This window comes from Ursus arctos, unplaced genomic scaffold (assembly GCF_023065955.2).
Source record: "Ursus arctos isolate Adak ecotype North America unplaced genomic scaffold, UrsArc2.0 scaffold_36, whole genome shotgun sequence".
Taxonomy (NCBI): domain Eukaryota; kingdom Metazoa; phylum Chordata; class Mammalia; order Carnivora; family Ursidae; genus Ursus; species Ursus arctos.
This window is the reverse complement of record NW_026623050.1, coordinates 8,705,446-8,717,828: the sequence shown is the minus strand read 5'-3', so window position 1 is coordinate 8,717,828 and position 12,383 is coordinate 8,705,446. Positions and strand designations below refer to the sequence as shown.

General features: G+C 37.1%; 1 protein-coding gene across 6 annotated transcripts in view; it reads left to right on the top strand.

Annotated features, from left to right (window-relative positions):
• The window catches only part of TTBK2 (tau tubulin kinase 2), a 133,460-nt gene that overhangs the window by 67,610 nt on the left and 53,467 nt on the right, over nt 1-12,383 (top strand). For all 6 annotated transcript variants that reach the window (XM_026479903.4, XM_057306194.1, XM_048218300.2 and 3 more), the window contains 2 exons: nt 857-997; nt 2,471-2,575. In XM_026479903.4, coding sequence (XP_026335688.1) covers nt 857-997; nt 2,471-2,575 — 246 coding nt within the window. The remainder of the gene's footprint in view (nt 1-856; nt 998-2,470; nt 2,576-12,383) is intronic.

The following is a 12,383-nucleotide window of genomic DNA, read 5'->3' as shown; positions in this document are numbered from 1 at the left end:
TGTCATTTTTGTTTATAATAATAATAATTAGCATTTATTTAGTACTTACTGTGTCCCAGACAGTATGGTAAGCACTTTACATGGATCTTGTTTAATTTTCACAAAACATTGTGAAGTAGGTATCATTGGCTTCATTTTATAAGGAAACCATGACACAGAAAAATTAAGTCGTTCTTTTGGGAGTATTGAGGAATTACTGCTCTGGGTACATGTATTTTCTATATTTTCAAATAAGACTATATTTTGTTATGGCATGAAAGACAAAGGAAAACATGATGACTCAAAAACATAATATGTTCAAAAACTTCTGGTTATTCTTAAATTTGTCTGAAATGGAATCTCTTCACTTGAATGAGAGGATCTCTTCACTTGAATGAGAGGAAAACACAATCTCTTCACTTGAATGAGAGGATCTCTTCACTTGAATGAGAGGAAAACACGATGACTCAAAAACATAATATGTTCAAAAACTTCTGGTTATTCTTAAATTTGTCTGAAACATTCATGTATTATCTTAATGGAATCTCTTCACTTGAATGAGAGGATCATGATTTGGGTAAAATCCTTGCTCTTTCTGTCAAAACATTTTTTAAAAGATTTATTTATTTGAGAGAGAGAGAGCATGAGCAGGGGGACGGGCAGAAGAGAGAGGGAATCCCAAGCAGACTCCCCGCTGAGCATTACCCCGATCTGGGGTTCCGTCCCACAACCCCAAGACCACGACCCGAGCGGAAACCAAGAGTCAGATGCTCAACCAATTGTGCTACCCAGGTTCCCCTGTCAAAACATTTTTAATGGTAAATGAATAATTTCCCAGTCTTCTCTTATAACATAGTACCATATTTGGTTTCCCCAGGGTCGGAATCTGGCAGATCTACGCCGTAGCCAGTCCCGGGGCACATTCACTATTAGCACTACTCTTCGGTTGGGTAGACAGATTCTGGAGTCTATCGAGAGCATCCATTCTGTGGGATTCTTACACCGAGACATCAAACCGGTAAGGGGCCTTTTTAAGTCAGAGCACAGAATGAGTTTGCTTTGTACTCTTAATCTGATGATGGGACACAATAAATTATGAATGTAGCTTTCTATTATTAAATACAAGGTAACATTTTAATTTCTGTAACTAGAAGCAAAATGTAACTTGCCTCTTAATTTTTAAAAAAAATTCTAATTACAAACTACAATTTAACATTCAAGAGCTTTTCTCATACAATGAAAATGTTGCTCACAGCCAAATTAAAAATTATTAATGCTTCACTATTATTATTATGTGTGTTAACATTCCTAGTTACTTAGCCTTACAACTAAATTGGAATTTATTCTTTAGATTTCTTTTTCCTGATACCGGGTAAAAATGTATACATATGTTGCTTTTAGATGTATGCATTGTGTTCTCTAACTATTTCTCAAGTGACAGATTGTACTTATGAGGAACCATCAATTATGAAAGACCTTATTTTTTCTTCTGAGCGCTACAGTGGCAATATATAGTATTTTTTTCTATTCTGTTTTTTCTTAGGAATTGTCATTTCCAAAACTGAAACACGCTTTTATTTTTCCTTCTTGGTTTTTTTTATTGCTCACAAGGGGAATGATCCATTTCTGATATACTGTATTTACTATAAATATAGCATGTGTTGGTTAGTGCAGTTGAAAATTACACCCGTATGTTGCTACAGGATTTCTAAAATTAGAATAGTTTACATGAAAATGCCAACTAAAATTAACATTAGTAGAGTCAGACTTAATGTAATGTAGATTTCTCTTGCTCTTAATTCTATGCCAAACTAAACATCACTACTTGAGAAGTGTGGTGACTGAAGACTTTCCATTTTCATCTGAAAGCTCAAGTAGAACAGTATTTTAAAATAAAAGCTAACAATTCTGTAGCAATTTTGCTTTTTCCTTTACAAATTCTCTTTTTACATACCATCTTTGCAAGTCTGTGCTCATTTAACATTACATTTATTTTTTTAAGGGAAGAATGCAAAGTGTATTTTCTGTAAGTCTGCTTTGAAATGTTTTCTTAAGTTGAATTTTAATTTTTATGCTTAGTGAAATTCAGCTTTATGATGCTTATAGGAAATTCGTTTAAATTTCTAGCTATGTATTCAATTATGCTCACTCCTAGTTCCTCCCATTTTAAAAAAGGAAGAATTGGGCTGTCTTTAAAGCACTGACTTAGACTAGAATTTCAAGGAACATAGAGTTCCACTTAAGTCAGTGTTGTATGTAACTTTGTACCATCACTTAAATTCTTTGTTCCTCAAAGCTACCTGCTCCTAAGCATAATAGAACCCCCAATGAGATGATGTATTAATATCCAGTAAACATCATGGATTAGATTAGTGTATTTGAGGCATATGTATTATGTAGATCTTAAATAGAAGAATTAAAATATAGGAAGGATAGATGTAAGGATTTAGTATTATAAGAATATGTATATTTTTCTTCTTTGCTTTTCTAGTCGAACTTCGCCATGGGTCGCTTTCCTAGTACATGTAGGAAATGTTACATGCTTGATTTTGGCTTGGCTCGACAATTTACCAATTCCTGTGGTGACGTCAGACCAGTAAGATTTTTCATATTATTATTAAATATTTGAGAATTAACCTGTTATTTATAGTATCACTTTTTAAAAAAAGAATTATGAATTATGTATAGAGTAGATGTCATCCAAGAAGTAGCATATAGATTTTGTGATTAAATTATAGGATAGAGTTCATTGATTTTATTATTGAAAGTTGTGGCTTTTAAAAAAAGTACATTAGGGGCACTGGGTGGCTCAGTCATTATTGAAAGTTGTGGCTTTTAAAAAAAAGTACATTAGAGCCACTGGGTGGCTCAGTCAGTTAAACATCTGCCTTCGGCTCCCATCATGATCTCAAGGTCCTGGGATCGAGCCCCGCATCAGGCCCCCTGCTCAACAGGGAGCCTGCTTCTCCCTCTCCCTCTGCTGCTCCTCCTACTTGTGCTCTCTTGCTTGCTTTCTGTCAAATAAATAAATAAAATCTTAAAAAAAAAAAAAAGTACGTTAGACAAGACTTAGAGTGGATTTGTAGTAAGAACACACGTTGGCCCTTTAGGATCAAGGGTGTTTTTTGCAGTCTGAGGCTCTTTCTATGTCCTACAATTCTATTTTCGCTGTACATTTCGTATCCAGAATTTCCATTTTGTTCTTTAAAAAAATTTTCTCTTAACTGATATTCTCTGATACCATGTCATCATGCTTTCCTTACATCTTTAATCAAGCTCCTGGTTCTGTGAACATGTTTATAATGGCGACTCTGAAATCTTTTTGTCTTAGGTGGTTTTTTTTATCACAGGTGGTTTCTGTTGCCTCTCCCCACCCCCAAATGTGTGGGTCATACTTTCCTGTTTCTTTGATTCCTTGTGATTTTTTTGTTGGAAACTAGACATTTTAAATAATATAGCAGTTTTAGATACTGGTCCTCCTTTCCAGGGCTTGTTATTGTTATTTGCTTGTTTATTTGTTTAGGGACTGAACTGGCTTTGTTTCAGTGAAGGCTATTCCCCCTGTCACCCTCCCCTTCTGCTCCGCAACATGGTATTAGGTCTCTGTTGTTGCTCCTGGGGCAGTCTGCCTGCAGTCACTCTGGAATGACACTTGTACTGGTAGGGCTCTCTTCTACTACTCCTTCCCTGACCAAACCCAGTTTTTAAACTCCACTAATTGCTGGCTGGTTGTTCTGTGGTTTACAGTAGTGCCTTGGGGCATAAATTCCTGGACAAACTAGCCTAATTCAATTTCTGAGGTCAGAGTGGATTCATCTGACCTCAGAAGGGTTCCTTCCAGATGTCTCATTCCCCTGGTTCTCTTTTACCTGGTCACCTGTAGTTTTGGCTTTATCTTCATTAGATCCACAAATCTCCTTCCAATTCCCTATACCATAACCTTCCCTATTTTTGAGAAATGCTTTAAGTTTAAACTTTACTCTTGCAAACAAGGTAATTTCCTTTGGGAAGAGATTAGGAGGTATATTTTTTAAAGGCCTTTCTTTTGCTCCCTTTCTCTTGCAAAATCTCTGAGCCAGGGCTCTGAAGTTGGGCCGGGGACTGTGGTGAGCTTCTGCATGACATCTTTAAAGAGCTGAGACGGAACAGTAGGTGGAGATCTCTCAGTTTGTCTCTCCTGGCATGGAAGCACTGACTCCTGAGCCAGGGGAAGGGCTCTTGGGCCCCCAGTATTGTCAACATACACCCAAGGTAGAGCCTCCATTCCATGAGTGGAGGCTGGCCTGGGTGCAAGAAAGGAACATATACTTCTCTACCCACACTAAGCCAAGACATAGCCTCCTAAGCAACAGAGAGCTAGAAGAACCTCAGAATGATGTCCTGCTTCTCTGGGAAGAAAGCCCTCCAGCTGGGAACTGGGGAATGAGGGAGTCCTGTGTCCTTGGTTGCAACAGTTAGGAGTGGAGCCACTCTCTCTGCTCTGGAAGAGAGGAGGGAGGGAATGGTTTGGGTTCATGTACCACAGAATTTTCAGTTTTCTTGTATAGATGTTTCTTCATTTGTTATTTGCCCTCAGGACCGTTTCCAGGAGCTTTAGTTTTTTAAGATAATTTTTACCAGTTTTACTGGGGATCAGGTCAGTGGAGCTCCTTACATTGTCATACCTACAGTTCAGTTCTTCTAATGTCTCCTTTTTACCTTTTGTTTTGTTTTAACTTGGTACTGATTGTGATTTTCATTTTCTAGCAAATTAGTTGCACAGAAGTTGAAATACTGATTTTGAATGAGCTAAGTATATAATAATAGAGTTGTCTACATCAATGTAAATTATATTTAAAATATGGGCACATGAGAATTTAGGTGCCTGAAAATTATGAGAGCATCTTTTTCATTCTAGTGAAGGTCTTGCATTAATAGCAAAGCAGGTAAGGAATTCTGTTCTGTGTAGCTTGCTGGATTTGAATATATTTCTGGAATCCCATTTCTTTTCCAGATATCTTTTTTTTAAGTTTTAGACTATTACCAGGTTATTGTTTATTCACACACATAACAGATACTTAACGAGCACATAATATGTGTGAGGCATGGCTGTAGATGCTGGGACTATAGTGGTGAACAAGCAGACCAAAATGAGGCTCTTGTGGAGGTTATACTTTACTGGAGAAGACAGATAAAAAACAAATAAGTACATAATTCTAGGTAGTGCTATATGCTGTGAATAAACACAAAGCAGTGTATCGACATAAAGAGTGATGGGCAGTGAGAACAGGAGACTATTTTAGTACCAAAAAAAAAAAAAAAAAAAGAGAGAGAGAGAGACTATTTAAGAAGTATTAGTTAAAAAGACCTCTGAGGAGGTATTGAGTCGAGAATTGAATGAGATATGAGAACAAGCCATGTGAATATCTGGAAAAAGAGTGTTCCAGGCAAAGGGAATAGCCAGTTCAGAGGCCCTGAGGCATAGTAAATTTGTGTTCAAGAAAAAGCAGGGAGGCCACTGTGGCTATAGTACAACATAGCACAGCATGATGAGGAGTTAAGTGGAGAGGGATAAGGTGTTAGGAGGTTGGTTCGTCCTAGATTGTGTATGGTTTTGCAAAGAGATTTTATTCTAAATATGATAGGAAGCCTTTGGAAAATTTTGAGCAGGGTTCTTGCATAATCTGGTACATGATCTGTCAATAAGCTGATTACATAATGGAATTATATACAGAAGTAGATTATATTTAAAGCATAGCCATAGGAGAATTCAGTGCCTAGAAATTGTAGGGAGGCTATCTTCAGTTTTATCAGTATTCTTGTGTAAATTAGTAGCCATGCAGAAAAGAACTTAGGGTCTGTGTAGTTTGTTATATTTGAATATATTTCTGGAATCCTGCTTCTATTCCAGATAACAGTTTTTCAATTTTTAGAACATGTGTTTTTTTTTTTTTAAAAAGTCACTCTTGCTTCGAAGAAGAGACTAATGAGAGCAAGAGTGGAATGAAAAAGTTACAAGTGAGAAGGCTAAGGATCATGGATGGTGACTGGGACCTAGGGCATTAGGGTGCTCCGATGAAGGTGGTGAGAAACGGTCATATTTAGGATATATTTTAAAGATAGACTTAACAAGACTTCCTTTTGGATTTGTTAATATTGGGATGTCAAGGAAAAAGAAGAGTCAAGATTGACTTCTAAATTTTTGTCCTGAATGAATGGTCATGCCATTAACCATGATGGGGAAGAAGGATGAAGAGTGGATTTGATAAGGGTAAAACGAGGTTCTATTTTCTAGAAGTTAAGTTTGAGGTGCTTCTAAGATTCCAGATGGAAATAACAAGAAGGTGATTTGATATAGTAATATGTAGCTCAAAAGACAAATCAGGACTGGAAATAATATAAATTTAAGAATCATTTGATTGTGGGTGGGGGTATAGCCAGGGCACAGGGGTGCAAGAGTACCTGCCTTTGGGGGTCCCAAGTAAATGAGATTCGACTACTTGCCACTGAGAAAATCCAGGCAGAGAGACAAGTAGTGGTGAAACAAGAAAGGAGTGTATTTCAGTAGATGTTCAATGGACTGAGCCACCCAGGGCGCCCTGAGAGGTGTTTTTATTTTATTTTATTTATTTTTATTTTATTTTATTTTATTTTATTTTATTTTATTTTATTTTATTTTATTTTATTTTATTTTAGAGAGAGAGAGTGTGGGGGGAGGAGCATAGGGAAGACGGACAAGCAGACTCCATGCTGAGCACAGAGCCCAACACCGTGCTCGATCCCATGACCTTGAGATCATGACCTGAGCCAAAATCAAGAGTTGGACATTTAACCAATCGAGAGCTGTTTTATTTTAAAGAAGATTGGTAAAACAGAGAAATAGTTGAAAGGGAAGTAAAATCCTTCATTCCTTACTTTATTTCTTCCTTCTTATTTATTTTTTTAAATGGCAGTTATTACAGCATGCTTGTGTACTGATGGTAATGCTCCAGGAGACATGAAAAAAATTGGTAATGTAGGACACAGCAGGAACAATTCTAGGAGCCACATTCTTGCATAGCCAAGGGAAGGAACCTGAGCACAAGTGATGAGATTAGCCCATTCTCTAAGAACAAGAATACTTCTTCAATTTATTACTGAGAAAAGGCAGAATAGTGGACACAGATACAGGTAAGCATTTAGACTTGGTAGTGGGAAGTTGAAGTTCTCTCATGGCTTTTATTTTCTTAGAGAAGGTAAGGCCTTTTGCTGAGAGTGGAGAATGGTGCTGGAGGTCGAAGATGGAAGAGGCCAAGTCAAATAGTTACCATGGAGAGGGAGAGGTGAACTAGCTTCGGCAAAATAGATAGCTGGTCTGTGCTGAAAGCTCATTTGAATATTTTGGTCATTTAAGGTGAAATTGTCAGTACAGTTTTTCTCTAGACACCTTTAACTGCTTGTTTAGAAGTGCAGTTTAGCCTAAGAGTTGGGTTTAAACTGGGTAAGGATCAGGTTAGCACTATGGAAGAGTGAGGGAAGAGAGTCGAGCGAATGTTATTGTGGTTAAACATAGTTCAGGCTGTGTAAGGGATGAACTTTCCCTTTTTTTTTACATACCACTAGCTAGTTCCTTTTAGAATTTCAATAGAATTTTCATAGTTTCCTTTAAATCTCTTAAATCTCAAATAAAATTAATTTCATACTTTTTTGGATTATGATTATGATTGAAATAATTTTTTCTTATTGCTCCATTAATATAAAACCAAAGTTGCCTTTGTAGATTTGTTTCATATAGTACAATTTTGTTTATTTATTCCTTTTAAGAAACTGGAATTGAGTCACTTGAATTGTCCAGTAATGCCATCATGTTATCTGCAAAAATCAATATTTTTATTTTGTCTTGCTATATTATATATTCCAGAAGAGTGTAAAAAAACATATAAAAATTTTAAGGAAGAATATTAAAACATCTTTGGCCTCCATCTAGGTTAAGAAATAGCTCATTGCCACCATACATCTCATTCCCTTTTCTTCCTCAAGCAGCACTGTCTAATTGAAGTTATTGTGAGGATGGAAATGTTCTGTATCCGTACTAATATGGTAGCCATTAGCTACATGGACTATTGAACACTTGAAATGTGGCCAGAGCAAATGAGGGACTGAATTTTAAATTTCATTTAGTTTTAGGTTGCTATTATATTGGCCATTGCAGCTCTAGACATAACCTCCATTCTGAATTTTGCATGAATCAGTCCGTCTTCTGTCTTCTGTAGACCTAACGGTACTTTTTTGGAGTATGGAGCAGAGTAAGGGAGTTATTGTAAAACAGTACAGTTACCATGTGGCTTTCATCTAGCTTCCCCCAGTGATAATATCCTACAAATCATAGTACATTGCCAAAGCTAGGAAGTAGATATTGGTATACTATTACTAACTCAAGTGCAAACCTGAGTCAGCTTTCACTATATTTTTACATATACTTTTTCTTGAGGGAGGAGAGTATATGAAACTTTATCACATGTATAGATTCATACACCCAGCACCACAATCCGGATACAAAGCTTTTCCATCACCACAAAGAAACTCCCTCAAAACATAAATGTAAATTTATTTACTAAACTTAGTATTCGTTTCCTTAGTATAGGACCATCAGTCAGAATGCATTACAAAGGGAATGATGGATAGTCTCTGTTACACTACTAGTGAGTTGTTTATGTGGTTAGTTTTGAGGGACTCTACTATTTACCTTTAAGATGTATTAGTTACAATAAATAGGGATGTGAGGTACAAAGGAGTCCCGAGCTGTATATATTTACAGTTCTCTGTTCCGTACGGTTTCAGAGTTGAGCTTACGTTTGCTTGATGATTTCAATCTTTATGTTCATTATTTTGTCCTCCTGGTCTAAAGCATGCCCTAGTTTCCTTACTCCTTCAGCTGGCATCTCACAGTGGCCCTGTGTGTCTCAGCTCTTGCAATGCCATGTTTTCTCCTGCTGCTTCTTCTTACCGTTCAGCTGAAACTCCCAGTGCCTAAGGCTGTAGTGACCTACTTGACAAAACTTTTTAAAGTCTTTTTCTCTGTTGCCATTCCACAACTTGAGCTATTTTCTTATTTCCAATTGGGGGCTGTATTACATAGTTCTCCATGCTTTCTGCCCCTTTCCAGAGTCCCTCCCTTTGGTTTGCAGGAGACCTGGGCTCATGCTTATAGTCCTTCCCTTCTCCTGCTAGATTTCTTCTCCTGGGAGCTCATTTTGTCTCTGACATTCATCAGTAGTCTTTGTAGTAGTCTTGTGGCTTCCCATTTGGATTGTTAAGAGTTTCCTCCTTGGTCTCTCTACATCCTCCTTCCATTCTCTTCTTTTTACCTCCAGAAGAGTAAACATCCCAAGCACTTTCTCAGTCATGTCACTTTCCTACTTAAAAATTTTTGACGAACTCCATTTCCCTGAATGTTATAAACCAAACACCTTAGTATGACATTCAAGGCCATCCTCACTTAACCTTATTCCAACCTACTTTTCCATTATTTTCTCTCTCCATTTGCTCCAGCCATATCACTTTCCTTAACACACACATAGTACTTTCCTCCCATTTTGCATTGCACACAGTGTTCATTTTACTTAAAATGCTTTTCCTTCTTCCTGTTATAGTTCTTTCAGTTTTCATTTTAAAGATTTATTTATTTGAGAGAGAGCAAGAGAGAGAGCGAGCATGAGTGGGGGGGAGGGGCAGAGGGAGTGGGAGAGAGAATCTCAAGCAGACTCCTGCTGAGCATGGAGTCGGGGCTTGGTCTCACAACCCTGAGATCAGACCTGAGCTGAAAACAAGAGTTGAATGCTCAACCAACTGAGCCATCCAGGCGCCCCTCTTTCAAAAGGTTTTTCAAGGTCCAGTTTATTTTTTCTTTTTCATTTTCACTTAAATATCTGGTATTTACTTTAATAAAATGTGCTTTTAGGTTGTTAACCACTCTCACTTTTTTTTCTTTAAAGATGTTTTTAAATATTTTTGAAGGGATAATGTATTTATATAGTGCAAAAATAAGAATGTAAAAATTCATCAAAGTTAAACACTTCTTTGAAAGACACTATTCAGCAAGTGAAAAGACAAATCACAGATTGGAAAAAAAATATTTTAAAACACACATCTGATAAAGGACTTATATCCAGAATCTATAAACAATTCTCACAACTCAATAATAAAACAAATAAATAAACATGAGCAAAAGATTTGTATAGGCATTTTATCAAAGAAGAGATACTACAGATGGCAAATAAGTGCATTAGCAAATGGAGAACATCTTTAATTATCAGAGAAATGCAAATTAAAACCACAGTGAGACATCACTACACAGCAATAAACCTAAAAACACAATTTGAACTCTTTTGAGGGACAGAAATCAGAGGTTGCCAGAGACTGGGAGTGGAGGGGAAGGGATTGACTATATAGGGCTTTAAGAGAACGCTTGGGGTGATAGAAATACTCTATATCTTGATTGCAGTGGTAGTTACATGACTATATATCTTTGTTAAAACTCGCAGAACTGTGTATACCTAAAGTATGAATTTTACTGTGTGTAAATTATACCTTAATAAACCTGACTTGAAAAAAATTAAAAGGTAAGCAGTGAAACAAATCTGTATTTCACCCCAGCTATCCCAAATCCACTCATTTTCCATACTGCTCTTATGCCTTCCTCCAACCTTTAGGTAGCTGTATTGTTGTTATTTCTTTAAAGTATTCTTCCAGAATTTCTTTTTGCATATATAATACATATGCATGTATAGTCTCATTTTTCTCTTTCTGATTCAAAAGGTAGCATGATGTACATTCTGCACTTGTCTTTTTTTTCCACAGTGTATCTAGGAGATCTTTTCATATCAGGATATAGAGCTTCTTCATTCTTTTTTGCAGTTGCAAAGTGTATTCCATTATAACGATGTATTGTAATTTATTTAACCAGTCTATTTATGAGAATATTTATGAACATATGGGTTACTTTCAGTCTTTTGCTATCACAAACATTAATTTAGTGAGTGAATGTGTTACATCCATTATTTTTGCATATATGCAAGTGTATCTGTAAGATAAATTTCCAGAAGTGAAATGGCTTTGTCAAAAAGAATATGTGCATTTGTAATTTTGATAGATATTGCCAAATTGCCATCAATTAGGGAGGTTTCAAGAGACCACCTATTTTTTTCTTTTTCAAATTTTTTATTTAAATTCTAGTTAGTTCAGTACCTATCAACATACAGTATTGATTTTGGGAGTAGAATTCAGTGGTTCACCACTTACATACAACACCCAGTGCTCATCATAACAGGTGCCCTCCTTAATACCCATCACCCATCTAGCTCATCCCTCACCCACCTCCCTCCATCAACCCTCCGTTTGTTCTGTATTGTTAAGAGTTTCTTATGGTTGGGGTGCCTGGGTGGCTCAGTCAGTTGACCATCTGACTCTTGGTTTTGGCTCAGGTCATGGTGTCGGGGTTGTGGGATCAAGCTCCACATCTGGCTTCATGCTCTGTGTGGAGTCTGCCTGAGATTCCTTGCCTCTCCCTCTCTCCCTTCCCCCACTGGTGCAGGCGCTCTCTCTCTCTCTCTCTCTCTCTCTCTCTCTCCCTCTCCCTCTCCCTCTCTCTCTCTCTCAAATAAATATAATCTTTTTTTTAGAAGTCTCTTATGGTTTGTTTCCCTTTTTTCCCCATCCCATATGTTGATCTGTTTTGTTTCTAAAGTCCACGTATGAGTGAAATCATATGGTATTTGTCTTTCTCTGACTGACTTATTTTGCTTAGCGTAATACACTCTAGCTCCATCCACATTGTTGCAAATGTCAAGATTTCATTCTTTTTGATGGCTGAGTAATATTCCACTGTGTATACATCTTCCTTATCCATTCACTAGTCAGTGGACATTTGGGCTTTTTCCATAGTTTGGCTATTGTTGATAAAGCTGCTGTATACATCTGAGTGCATGTACCCTTTTGAATCTGTATTTTTGTATCCTTTGGGTAAATACCTAGTAGGGAAGTTGCTGGGTTGTAGGGTAGTTCTCTTTTTAACTTTTTGAGGAACTTCCAAATGGGATTTATTCTTGAGCTGTAGGGGTGGTTCAGTTTTCACAAATCAATCAACATGACACACCACATTAATAATAGAAGGAATAACAGGGCACCTGGGTGGCTCAGTTGGTTAAGCATCTGACTCTTGATTTTGGCTCAGGTCATAATCTCAAGGTCCTGGGATTGAGACCTGAGTTGAGCTCCACTCTCAGTGGGAAGTCTGCTTGTCTGTCTCCCTCTGCCCCTCCCCTTGCTCGTGCTCTCTCTCTCAAATAAATAAAATTTTTAAAAATAGTAGGAGAAGGGATAAGAACCATATCATCCTCTCAATAGATGCAGAAAAAGCATTTGACAATGTACAGCATCCATTCTTG